At 38.7% G+C, this 13,185-nt stretch overlaps 1 protein-coding gene across 1 annotated transcript; it reads right to left on the bottom strand.

Annotated features, from left to right (window-relative positions):
- Nucleotides 1-206: 206 nt before the first annotated feature.
- CZH5orf34 (chromosome Z C5orf34 homolog) lies at nucleotides 207-10,837 on the bottom strand. The gene is made up of 12 exons (XM_064736925.1): nucleotides 10,550-10,837; nucleotides 10,186-10,275; nucleotides 7,444-8,084; nucleotides 6,729-6,824; nucleotides 5,530-5,653; nucleotides 4,569-4,660; nucleotides 4,281-4,350; nucleotides 3,813-3,983; nucleotides 3,328-3,416; nucleotides 2,502-2,594; nucleotides 1,582-1,622; nucleotides 207-845 (listed from the first exon to the last, which is right to left on the bottom strand). The coding sequence occupies exons 1-12, from the start codon at nucleotides 10,742-10,744 to the stop codon at nucleotides 655-657; spliced, it is 1,893 nt and encodes a 630-aa protein (XP_064592995.1). The 5' UTR covers nucleotides 10,745-10,837; the 3' UTR covers nucleotides 207-654.
- Nucleotides 10,838-13,185: the final 2,348 nt, after the last annotated feature.

Below are 13,185 nucleotides of genomic sequence, written 5' to 3' on the forward strand. Positions count from 1 at the left end.
ACCCGGGCCCGCCTCCTCTCCGCCCAGCCCCGCCGGCAGCGGCGCTTGTTGTGAGGGAGAAGCGTTTCCTGGATTATTAAATGGAGGGTTTGGTGTTCGCGCTTTGGCTCCTTTAAATGCTGGGAGGGACATCGATGATGGGAGTTTAGTGTTTTGTCATTTTAGGACATAGTGCGCCTCTGACAGACCACAGAGCAGAGTAGCGTCTTCTGTCCTCAAATTAGTACTTATTTACTCATAGAGAGCACTATAGAAAGCATTTGGGAAACATTTTATTCAGTATTAAGACTTCTTGGTGAGAGCATCTGAACAAAAGCACGTTTTTACAGTGGAAACTTGCCATGTCCACCCTGGTCATTCCAGCAGCAATCCATCAATCAAGTTGATTCGAACATATATTCAGACATTAAAAGCAGCACTGTCAGGTCAGGGCTGATCTATTTATACAGCAGCGCTCCATTATCGCAACTGTTTCTCTGCCTATACCAAATATGGCACTGGCGTTATTAGTGATATTACACTGGCACCTGACACACTTCGCCGGGAATACACCGGCAGCCTGTCCCTCTGGCCTCAGCCTTCATTCCTGTCTCCCCGCAGAGCCTCCTCAGACACAGCTGTGACAGCTCCTGTCAGGACAGGGAACACAGGGCCTCACCTCCCAGAAGCGGCAAGCAGCGATTCAATATCTTGAATGACTTTAGAAGTTTTTTCCAAAGCTTCCAAGACGCAATCTTCATTGAGTTCTGTCTCATGCCCGTTTTCTTTTTGTCTGACAGTGATACTAGATGGATTGGATTTTGTGGCAGTTGACCTTTTCAGAATGTTGCTATTGTCTAATAAAACTAGTGTTACTTTGTTAAGAAAAAAAATCAGACTCTTCCTCCTAAAGAGAAAAATTAGACTGCATTTGTATTCATCATTCTGCCTTGCAAAGTCTCACATTTTGTAGCATGGTAATTACATACAGGTGAAAAAAGAAAAAGACTGTATTACTTAAAACTGTCTACAACATTTATAGAAAAATGTCTTTTAGACTTCAATTTATCCAAAAGTTACTTTGAAAAGAAAAAGGGTGTTACACTTCAGTTTAACAGCGTGCACTTTTCATACTAATGGAATTGAACACTGGCTTAAAGACAGTTTTAGAGTGGCTTTAAGCAGATTCAGCACAGTGCACATTTCCAGCTGGCTGAACACAATAGAACAATACTAAGGTAGCTGATTAACAGAAAGATACTGTACTGCAAATACAAGCCCAAAGGCAACTGTGTTGTTCCTCTTTCAAGAACAGATCAGCAGATGACTCTTAGCAAAACTGATGCAATACACATTGAAGAGTTTTGTTTTCTGGCAACTTTTCATTTTTGTTTTGTACTTCAACACTGTTTTAAATTTTTTTTAATCTTTACCACAAAATAAGTGATAAAACAAAAAAGGTAAGTAAGAAAATTAGGTTTTTAAAGTGATACAGTAAAAGAAGGTAAGATCAGGATAGACAGCCTTTGATGATCTAAAGTGCAGATCTGAACATGCAGAATATAAAAGTGAAAAAGATCTTTACAGCTTTTAAAAGGATACAATTAAATCTCTGTATTTTTTCAAGCTCAGCATCAGCAGACCTGTCCAAAAAAAGAAAGGTTATTTCTCAAGGGTATTTTCTACTTCAGATTTTATTTTTTGACAGTTTCCAGCAATACTGAGAATTAGATTAGCAAAATCTGTCTTTGATACCATAGTTCAATGGCTGACATTTGTAAATCATTTGTGTTTCCAAAAATTTGGTCTCTGCTCTAAGAATAGTCTCTTTGCTGTAAGTATGTATAAATAGAGATAGAATTTTCATTTCAGCAGCTATAAATATAACATAGCTGATGCTATAAAATTCATCCGCTGAATCTGTTATAATTTAAGTAACAAGTGCAATTGCAATTGATTTCAATTAGCACATTTTTAATATCCTAATGTTTGCAGATGACGTAAGTAGATTTTTGGTCAGTAAGTAGCAAGTGCAACTGCAATTGATTTCAATTAGCACATTTTTAATATCCCAATATGTTTAGAGATGATGTCAATAGATTTTTGGTCAGTAGCATGTATTAGAAAGGACAAATACATCAGCAAGAGATACAACTGTCATTAGGCAGTTCAAAGTACTGCTTTAGATGCTTGATGTTCTGTTAAAAAACATCTTTCTTGGTCTGATATCTTTACAGTGCAAGACACCATCTTTGTAACATTAACTGTCCTTTGACAAAGTTACCATAATTCTGATTTTTAAGACAGGCAAAGCACAATGAAACAACCTTAACCTGAAACTCAGTGAACATTTTAAACACTGAATGAAAAATATCAAACCATATACAAAATAAATGGACTTGAAAAAAAAAAATTCATTTTTGCCCATTAGGAAATGCAAGATACAAAATTCAGATTATAATATTTTTGAGCTTTGTTTTCCACGTTATTTATAGCCAATTATTTGGGATAAAGATGAATACCAATTTTCTTCAGTTACGGAGTGTACAGGATATTCAGCAATCTCCTTCCTTTCATTCAAACTTCTGCACCATTCTATTGCTGTTCTGATGTACCTGTGTTAATATGAAAATTCAAAAAAGTAGTTATTTATTTAAGAAATAAACTCCATTTTTGAGAGAAAAACTGAAGGCACTAAGGAATACACTTGTATCTGAAAGAAAAATCTATGATTCAAAATCTGTATTTTTCTCCTAGCTTGCCTTGCCATTTTTTCTCTGGAATCTTTTTCATATTTAGATCTATACAGTTATAGTAAATTATAACAAAGCTGTATGTTTTGCAATGAACAGTATACAAATGTTAATTTTTGTTTGTGAATATCTCCATGCTAAAATGCAGCACAGAAAACTTCTGATTATTCCAATAATGAGGCTGTAATTACAGTAAGCAGATTAGAAAACAATCTGTAGGCAGAGGTCAATATCTGTAATAAAGCAAAAATTACATAAAGTGCTGTTCAGTTCTATATATCAGGTCTATATAGGACACATGCTTTTGGGTTTTCTTATTTTTTTTATCCACTGTAGTAAATGCCAAGTTGCAGATCTAGTTATTTTTCTAGAAAGACACTGCCATAACAGTTATAATGGAATCACAGCATGCAGTGGCCCTGAGTCACACAGGTCTTGAATCTTTGCCAGAAATAAGATGGAGCTTTTATCACTACATGTTTAGTCCACGCCTACCAGTTTATCATCAGAAAATAGTGTTTCTTCATCTAAGAGGATTTATAAAGAAAAAAATTTATATTTAAATTGTTTAAATTGAACAACTAATTTAAATTACCTTTCATAGACTCCAGGATCACTTATTTGAATTAGCTGCTGTAACCCATCAGGAGTAGTTAACTTACACCAGCCTATATCTTCATTTATCTTAGAAGAAAATAAAAAGCAAACTCAAATATTAATTTTCTGCTTAAGTCCAAAGAAAAAACCAAGCAAGTATAATATGCCAATTCAAGAATGAAATATATATGAACAATCCACTTGAAAAACTTGCAAGTCTGTGGTTTGCTAGGGATGGAATCTGCTAAAGTCTGCTATTACAAATGCAGGGGAAAAACACCTGGCACAGCCCCAACTCTTCCTTTGTGCTATTCAAGAATAAATTATTTCTAGAAGTGTGTAAAAATGTCTCCAAATCTGTAGAATTCTCAAAGTCTTTTTTTGTTTCTGTATTTTATTGGCATCAGACTTCTGTTTGGTATTCTCATTAATTTCCTAGTAACACTTTTTCATGGATAGTCCTTCCTCTAAGCCACATGTTACCTGGATCTCACTACAGGAAGAGCTGAAATCCCAAACCATAGTCAGGATCATCCTATCGCAAAAAAAAGCATGGACTTTATGATCTGAGTACACAACCAGTCTTCCTGTGCTGGGAATAACCTTTTCATGCAGCAAAACCGGCAACATTTCTTGTCCATCAGCCTCAGATACCTAGAACCAAACAAATACATTAAAAACTTGAAGAAAGGCTATTTACATCATTACAACTGCCTGTATCTGTTCCAGATATTTTATTCACTTGTTTTTCCAGATCACAACCAGCTCTCTTCATCATGCAATTGCTTCTTAAATGTAACTTTTAAATCCACGCTTTTGGTTCCCAAATATCTGCCTTCCTATCTGTGAGGATACACTCACCATTCTTCGCTCTAAATTAAGTCCTATTCCCTACAGTCTGTATAATCATGCTTATAACACTGCAAGATTTATACACTTTCAGCTACATACCACTTTCCAGCAGCAGAGATGATAATTATGACTTAATGACAGTTTTGTTTTGCAGCAATACTGAAGAATTCTGAGAAGAGGAAAAAAAATCAGACAAGGTATTAAGCATTTAATTCCTACTATGTCTTCTAAGCACTTGAAAATTTTGTTCTGTAAGTTTAGACACACCCTCAGGGCTAAGATAACTTCCTTTAATTTTTATACTTAAAGTAATAAGAAGCGTTTTGTGTGATTTTAACTCCTGTCCTTTCTAAGTCAGCAGAATTAATATAACAAAGGTAAAGTTACTTGGTTGCCTGAGTAATAATGGAGGATATTGAGTATGGATGTCCTGGCACATCTGGAGGTAGGCTGCTCACTGAATACATCTTTTCTTCCATCTGAGTAAAGAGCAGAAAGAAGATAAGTTAGTTACAAGTCCCGTAGCTTCAAAACAGAATTAAGAGCAAGTTATGAAATTTCTAACCTCCCAGAAGCCAACTATAATCACGTTTGAATCTGCCACAGAACATAGACAAATATCTGATTGAAAATCATATCCTTAAGCCTACACCTGTGTGAAAAAATATTAAAATATTCCATTTCTTTACACTCAGCAAGAACCAGGAACTTCTCTCATCAGACTGTAGACTACAGGTCATTACTGAGCGGAAATGTTTGACTACAAGTTAAAGATTGCGTTCCAAGAGTACAAATCTGATCCTTAATTCTGCTTTAAAAAACCAAGGTGTTGAATTAGCACTTGAGAGGGCCTCTCCTCTGGGGGAACTTAACAGACAGGCACAGAGGCAAAATCCTTTTCCAGCACTGAACAGCTGGTCTGCAGCAAAGCCAGAACAAAACCTGCATTTTCTAGGTTCTGTCCTCATACAGTAGGAAACATTTCCAAGTTGTCATAGGTTGAAAAAGTACAAAGAGATTAAACTCTAATCAATACATTAGCTTCAAGACTAAACTTCTAAATTCATGGAAAATAGTTGTTGTAGAATCTTACTCTTGAGCTTGATAAAGTAAATGTTACAATGAGGAAAAATTTTCTTATTGTGTAAAATTTACAAAAATACCTTCTGAAACAGAAGGAACAATCTCATATTTTTGTATGACTGATAGCTTGATAACAGCATTGTAGTAATGACCAGTGTAGGGACTTCACTACACACTGCATAGACAAATGTCTTAAGGAATCAGCTAATTTGAAGGAATTTGGAACATCCTTTTAAGCAGTTCTAGTTTTTAGATAGTTTTGTACCTTTTTTGTTCCTTTTTGAATTGCATAGCGTACAAAGTATTTTCCCAAAAATTCTCCCTCTGACTTGAAATATGAGTCATCACCAGGATAAATTTCTGTGATGTTTGTCCTACCATGGATAAATCTAAGAAAAATAATAAGATTTTTAGCAAGTATTTAAAATGCTGTGTCACTAGACAAGCAAAACACATTATTAAACCTGAAGAAAACAATAAGTAGAGACACATTTTCAGCAACTCAGATGTTATAAATTTCTACGGTTTCACAAAGAGTAGAATGCACTGATAATGTCTTTTAACAGAGAATATTAATATTACTAGGCTCTTTGACATATGCATGGGGGTGGGATTTTAGTAAGCTAAAGAAAGCTTTTTTTGCGTCAAGGTAAACACCTTCAAGAGCTGCTCATTCCACAAAACATAATGATCCTGTAAAGAAAAATCCAACCTTCTTAGTAGACCAGCCACATCTGGTGTACACAGGAAAATGCCGGACTGAACAACTCCTGAACAATCGAGAGGTCTTAATTGAGAAAAAAAGCTCTGAAAAATCTCTGAAGTGTGGCTAAACATTTTGTTTAGTTGAGATAAAAATTTAGGAATTATACTGAGGAAAAATTAAGAACACTCAGCAGAAAGATTAAAGGGCTAAACACCAGTGATGCTTTTGATGCTTTTATCAAAGACTTTTAGGTGCTAATAGCAGTTATAGCAATTTCAAAGTCCTGTTTTGTTTTTGGTTTTTTTTTTGTTTTTTTTTTTTTTCCCCTTTTTTTTTTTTTTTCCTTAATCATATGGACAAGGTGACTTGCCAGGACAATCTACAGCTGAACATGTGAATTATGTAGGTCACCAAGATAAACACTTCTAAGCTGTGAAGTCTTCAGCAGCAAGAGGAGAGAACTAATTTGCAAAGAAACTAAGTACCATTATTTTAAGTGAAATCTGTGGTAACTCCAGCTGTCCAGTAAACCTTTAAGAAATCAGATTATCAGATCACTTAAACATGACTTCAGATTAAGGCCTGATAATATACTGTGCTAGAAGTCCAGTGGAAAAAAAAAGCAGAAACAGACTTTGACATGAAGACTGTGTTCCATTTCTCAAAGAGCAAGGAAGGGACAAAGTAAGACATTTCATCTTAGAGCTTAATTCTCATACAAATAAAGTCTTCCAGATAACAGAAGATCTCTTACATACCTGTAGAAAACACCCTGGCACCACACAACTTGAATTAGCTGATGGAATGAATACTCGTCTCTATCTTCATTCTGAAAGAAGTCACAGAATGCCCACCTGTGTGTGTAAAATAGAATGACAGCCTCACTAAGTCCATATATTGGTTGTTCTTTTGTGTGTGTGTGTGTGTGTGTGTGTGTTTGCTGGTAATCACTTCTGTAACTAGAACTGAGGTGTGCACACTTATTCAAATGATAAATTGACACATATTTTCAGAGACCTCCAATTCCTTAGTGATCCACTTTATTTACCAAATTAAACTTCTCAATCATGCAAATGATTTTTTAAATTATTTTTAGTGATGCTGAGAGACAACATATGCCACTGGCCCACTTCAGAGATACTCTTTTCAAAACAAGAGGAAAAAGCAACCCACTCCAATACAACACCTGTGTTCTTTTTTCAATAATCTCTTTTTCATTTACATATTCATAAAGCATGTCAGAAAATATATTTTTTTAAATCTGAGCTAATCACTATAGCTTCATTAGAGTAGGTTACAGAATGCTGGTTTTACAAAGTCAAGTTTCAAGAAGTTTCTAAAAGACCCACAACTGATAGTAATTTTAAACTTTTTTTATAGCTAGTATTCAATTATTTTGCTAGAAGCTCAAGATCCAAAATGCAGAATTGAAAAGCATATGATAACAATGACAAAGTAAAGAGTTTAAATTACCTGTGTAGATGTGGGGCTCTGCAGCTGAGTGGCAAAGCTGTAGGTAAACAAGAAACTGTTTCATATGTTTCAGAGTCTGCTAAAACATCACCCTCAACAGCTGTACAGCTGTTTGTCTCATATGTCTTTATTACATTTTCCACAGTATGTAAGTTACAGCATTTTAGTGCCAAGGACAAAGGGTATTTCCATTCTTCCGGGCACAAGGAAACAGTCCAACGCTGTGTAACCCATGTGTATTCAGAAGAACAACTTGTGTGGAACAAAGGCACTCCATCTCCAGCTTTTTGGTCCTTTGGTTTGGCTGGTTCCCTATACCTACCTTCAGCACAACTACATTTATCCCTATTCTCTATTCTTCTTTGTTTTGATGAGACTTCTGCAGAATTTTTACTTGGTTTTCCACACTGATCTCCGCTTTGATAGTTGCTGTTCTTTTCAGAGGAGCATGAGGATGCTGCAGATGACTGGCTGACTTTGCATAAGAACTCCACTGTAAATTCTTGCTGCAATTCTGACAAGTAAAGGTGAGCATAGCCATCTACAGATGAGATCTTCACACTGCCATTGTCTAAATATCTTGTCAGATCAGCTGTTGCAGGGTCAGGCCATTTAATTTCTGAGATATCACTGAGAAGAACCTAATACAAGAAAAAGGATTGAAATATTGCAGCAAGACAAAAATCACATGCCTCCCAGAAATTCAATGGAGCATTTACATTTAAATTAATTCAGTCCTTTTGCAAGGTGATGAAAGGCAAGAAATGCTGCTCTGTATTTATCTGTGTGTATGAGCTCAGAGGAAGCAAAACATCTAATCTTCATATCTGCTTCCTCCTGTACTAACAGAGTTCTATCAAGCAATAATATTTTAATTGAATCCATAAATTAGTAAGGTACACACGCAACTGATCAGGCACAATTGTACATGTTTGTGCTTCCATCGGCCTCTTCAGAAATAAGGGACAGAATGGCCAAATTATCTTGTTCAGAGCAACTATCAGTAAATTTGATAAAGAATTGCAAAAGGACACTAAAAAATAACCAATGCCAGACAACAAGGCTGCAGATAAAACTTCAGTTGAGATAAACCTCATGTTATCTCAATGAGGAAAGGCAATCCTAACTATATATAGTTATATATATTTCCATATAGGAGGATGGGCTCTGAGCTGACTGCCACCAACCAGAATCTTCGTGTTGTAATTCTCAGTCCCATGTAAACACACTCAATGCTCACCAGCAATTTAATCAGTATGAAATACTTGAAAGTTCTAGGAATGGAACAAGAGCAAACTGACGTACCACTGAATACATATTCACAGCTAACCTGCATTTTGAATACTAGGTGCAGTTCTGAACTGGCCAGACCACTGACGAGATCTCCCTCAGGGAGCTGTCTAGACAAGTGGGTGGCTGGAATGGCCAAATGAGAGCCTAAGCACACCACAGGAACAGGTTGTTCTGAACTCAAGCATAAGGCAAGTAACAGAGTCTAAGTGTTTTTGTGCCCATGAAGGTAGGGTGCCCATGGTAGTAACAGGCCTCAGGCCTTAGGTTAACTCTGCTAGGCCCTGGGCTGCCCTGTCAGGCTCGTTAACAATTTGTTATGGCAGCTGAAGCTTAGTAACTCTTACTTTATTATGGTGGACCACTGGAGTGTGGGAAACGCAAGGGCCTTGAAAACATGGGCACTGTTTGATAACAGGCCACACAACAATAAAGTGACAGTAAATTGCTGGACAAGGGCAACCTCAGGAGTTCTAAAAAGAGTATTTTGGCTTTATGAAAAGCAGGAGTTTTTCTCAAAGTGAGGGGCAAGAAACCAAAGCAACAGAAAAAGGGTGTGAGGGAGAAACCAACCAATATGGTCAAGTGCTTGCTGTGGCCTAGGAAAGTTATTCTTCAGCATCCTGAAGCAAGTAGTCAAAAGGGATGCTGTAAGTTAAAAACAGCCTAGAAACCCAGCCAATCTCCAAAGGAGTTAGATCGTTCAAGGCCTGAGAGAAGGTGGAACTTACTCCTCAGTGCTAAGAGCAGAGCATCAGCTCTTTGCACTGACTGCATGACTGGTAAGGACTCCTGTCTTTTAATTAAGTAGATAGTGACACTGAGTGACAGTGCTTTAGGCAGCTAAACATTAGCATGAAGGGTGTTACTACTGAAGGGTCAGTCTAAAAGCTTTAAAACTTGCCTGATTAATCAGTTGTCTTAAGATTCCCACCACGCTGTGCAGACATTCATATTCAGTGGGAACCCAGAGAGATACTGATCTGGAGCAAAGCTTCCAGAAATGCTAAATTGTTCTCTGCATGGATGTTCAGTCTGACCTGGACATTGTTCCATTCCTCCCACAGACCCCAGCAGCATTTTCACAGGGGTACTCCAATGGGGAGATCTGACAGCCTCAGAAAATACCATCCTGTTGCAGTGTGACCTCCCTGAAAAGTTTCTACTGCCAAAATACAACAACACAAAAAATTCCTAGGTTTTACATTTGCTAGGAATAAACTAAGTTTTAGTATTTTTTTCTACAAAGAAAATGCGTTAACAGACGTCTAAGTAACAGTTAAAACTGTAATTTAAAACGGCAGTAATTTAAGAAAGATGACAACTCCATTAGCCAAACTGCATTCGATAGATCTTCACGGGCTGTACTCACACACAGGCATGTGAAATTATATTAAATCCGCTGAATAAATTTTTTTATGAAAGCATTACTCGCCTAATGTGCAATACCACCTTTTTTCTTTCTGGAGGTATAAGACGTGAAGGCAAGTATGGGCGAGAAGAAAACGCGTTCCGGAAATCTAGCGCTCGTAGAAGTTGTTCCTGTTTAAGTGCAGAGAAAAACAAACCCTATTACGATTTTTACATGCAGTGATAACATTTTGTGCTGATCTCACACTTTTTGTGGAGGCGAGGCTATGAAACCCGCTCCGTTTTTTACAGAGAGAAACATGAACTCCCGTTGGAGCCGTGATTCCCGGGCCGGCCCGTTTCCGAGCAGGGAGGCAAATGCTGCACTGCCCAAGGGATGCTCCCCGGGACGGCGCAGGGACGAGGGACAGCGCTCCCGTCCCCAAAAGCACTGCCCACCGCATACCCGGTAGGCACTGACGACAAAGGCGACCCGCTGGCGGGTGGTCTCCGCCGGCTGGAGCGAGTGGGCGGCCGCGGGGAGCGCCGCTTCGTACAGATACTCGGAGCCGCAAGGAGACAGCAGCAAGCGGGACCCTCCCGCGTAGTGCACCTCCACCGAGTCGTCCCCGAATAGCACCATCAGCCTTTCCGCCTCCATCGCTCGGAGGCAGAGCCAGAACCGCGGACGGCGCCCGGACCGAGGAGCCTGAAGAGGCCGCGCCGCCGCACGGCGGGAACAGCGGGGCGGGGAGACCGCCCCAACTCCCCCACGAGCTCCGCTTGAACTTCCACCGGAGCCCCGCCCCCGAGCTCCCGTCGAACTCCGCCTGAACTCCCGCCGGAGCTCCGCCCCAACTGCCGCCGAGCTCCAGCCAAACTCCCCCGAGCTTCTCCCGATGTGCTGCCGACCTGGTCTCTTACCGAGCTCCTCCCCAGCTCACTCCGCCGGTGAGGTAACCGCGCCTTCCTGATCCCTCAGGCAAGATGAGCGCATTCCGTACACACATCTGTAAAATAAGCTTGAGGGAACTGCTCACGGTGTCCTTGTAATTTTTTTTTCCTTAATAAATTTTAAAATAATCTTTTATTTGCTGAAAATGGCGCGGTGAGCCAACACACAGCTCTGTACCTAGGACTGGGCGGTAGAAGCCCTATCTGAACAGAAAGGCCAAGATGCCAAAGGGCAATTTTAACATGATGACAGTTGCCTTTTTTTATTATTATACACACCCTCCACCCACACCTACAGTTTAATCAAAGCTGTTTAAAGTGGCTTGACAGTTCACAGCTGAGTGACAATTATTATCAACCCCCACTCCCAGCCCTTAGCAAATGGAGTTGAATATCCCCACTAGTCCATATGGTCTCTCTTAGCTCCCTAACCTGCTTAGGGAAGTACAGGTTCCTCAGGTCGACTGACTGCATTCAGTAGAGTTTTCCATTCTTGACAGCTGTTGTCTCAGCAGAGAGCAGATCAACACCCAGTCAAGTGGCTGCTGACACAGCCATGCATCAAAATACCCTGATTCTATTCAGAATACCCCTTTTTAATGAGTATTATTCTGTTCAGTAGTTGTCAGAAGCAAGTTTCAAAGTATATATTGGGATTATGAATGAGTTATGAATACTATTATTTATGGATGATGCATTGCATTTTGCTCACAATTTCACTGCCCTGGTTGGAACCCTTAGCATAGGAACTGTGGAAGTAGGTGACACAGGCTGAAGTAGAGGTGGCAAATTAGCAGTTCAGGGTACAGAATGGTATCTTCCCTGAGTTTTGGCTGGAATGCCATTTTCTGGTCTGGTATCAACTAGATGATTTCGATAACTGGATGATTAGAACTATAATTCAGTCAGGGAGAAGTTGGAAACTTCAGCTGTCAGTAATTCAATGAGTTGTGTGCAGTAGGAAGGAAAAGCAGAATGTGATAAGGAAATAATGTCCCAGTGGAAAATAAAGATTACTAGTACAAACCAGACCGAGTGTCACTAACATTCAGTGCCACAACAGATTATTCTACTGAAAAAAGAAAACAACCTAGCTATGTGCAGTTTGTGATACTGCATGTGGTTGGGCCAGTCTTACTTCTCTCTAATGGTACAATTATTCTCAAACCCAACAGTTAAAACCCAGTGATGTCATCTGTTAAAAAAAAAAAGACAAAGGCTACTAGCAAGAACTTCTTTGCAGATTTTAAAGGGAAATACTGAGAACAAGCTGCATTTCTGGATATGAAAATCATGCAACAGCAAAGCGCATGCAAAGCAGCAATTCTTGCAGCCCATTTTGAAATTCCTTCAAACGAAGTGTAATTTTCAAATACTAAACATTTTTGCTAAATCATAATAATTTGTTAAGAGTGGGAAATAGTGTGCACACTTTTACTGATCTGCAAAGCCTGGGTCTCATGCTCAAATTTGAATGTGAAGTCTGTTTCTTTTCAGAACCAGTGCTAAAGAATCTTGCTTCACATCTCCCACAAATTTTGCTTTCCATGCTTCTGTGCCTTCACTGATTTACCATTATGCCATTAAAAAACCACAAATTTTTTAAAAGTTGTATATTTGCAAGGCATTGTTCAGAAACCTGTAGATGAGAAACACTTTTACACATTGCATTTGAAATTTGTAAATGCTAAAATTCAGGTGAAATAACCTTTAAACCTCTCGTGACTTATCTCTATCATACACAGAACAATGGGTGATTAGGTGTGGGCAGACAAGCAGCAAAGGGCATCCTGACAGTGAGAAACCTGCTGCTTTCTTTTACTCTCTCACATTCACTAGCTTGTAGTGAAGTTCTTTGAGATTTAAGATAAGTGGGAAATACTTGAGTGTTTAATGAAAATATTATCCTGTTTTTTTAATGCAGCAGGACAGAGTTAAAACCAATTTTTCCCTGCTGCAGTAAAGACTGAAAGCACCTACAAAGTTCATATGCACAGACTATAAACTTCTACACTAGTTTGAATGAAAGTCTCACTTTATGATTTTTAATATTTTCAGTGAAGGAAAAACCTTGCATTGCAAACTTGACTTGAGCTGTTCTCTATATATACAGTTCCTGATTTTTTCTACCCCAGGATTTGGCATGCT

The sequence above is a fragment of the Zonotrichia leucophrys genome, chromosome Z (genome assembly GCF_028769735.1).
Source record: "Zonotrichia leucophrys gambelii isolate GWCS_2022_RI chromosome Z, RI_Zleu_2.0, whole genome shotgun sequence".
Taxonomy (NCBI): domain Eukaryota; kingdom Metazoa; phylum Chordata; class Aves; order Passeriformes; family Passerellidae; genus Zonotrichia; species Zonotrichia leucophrys.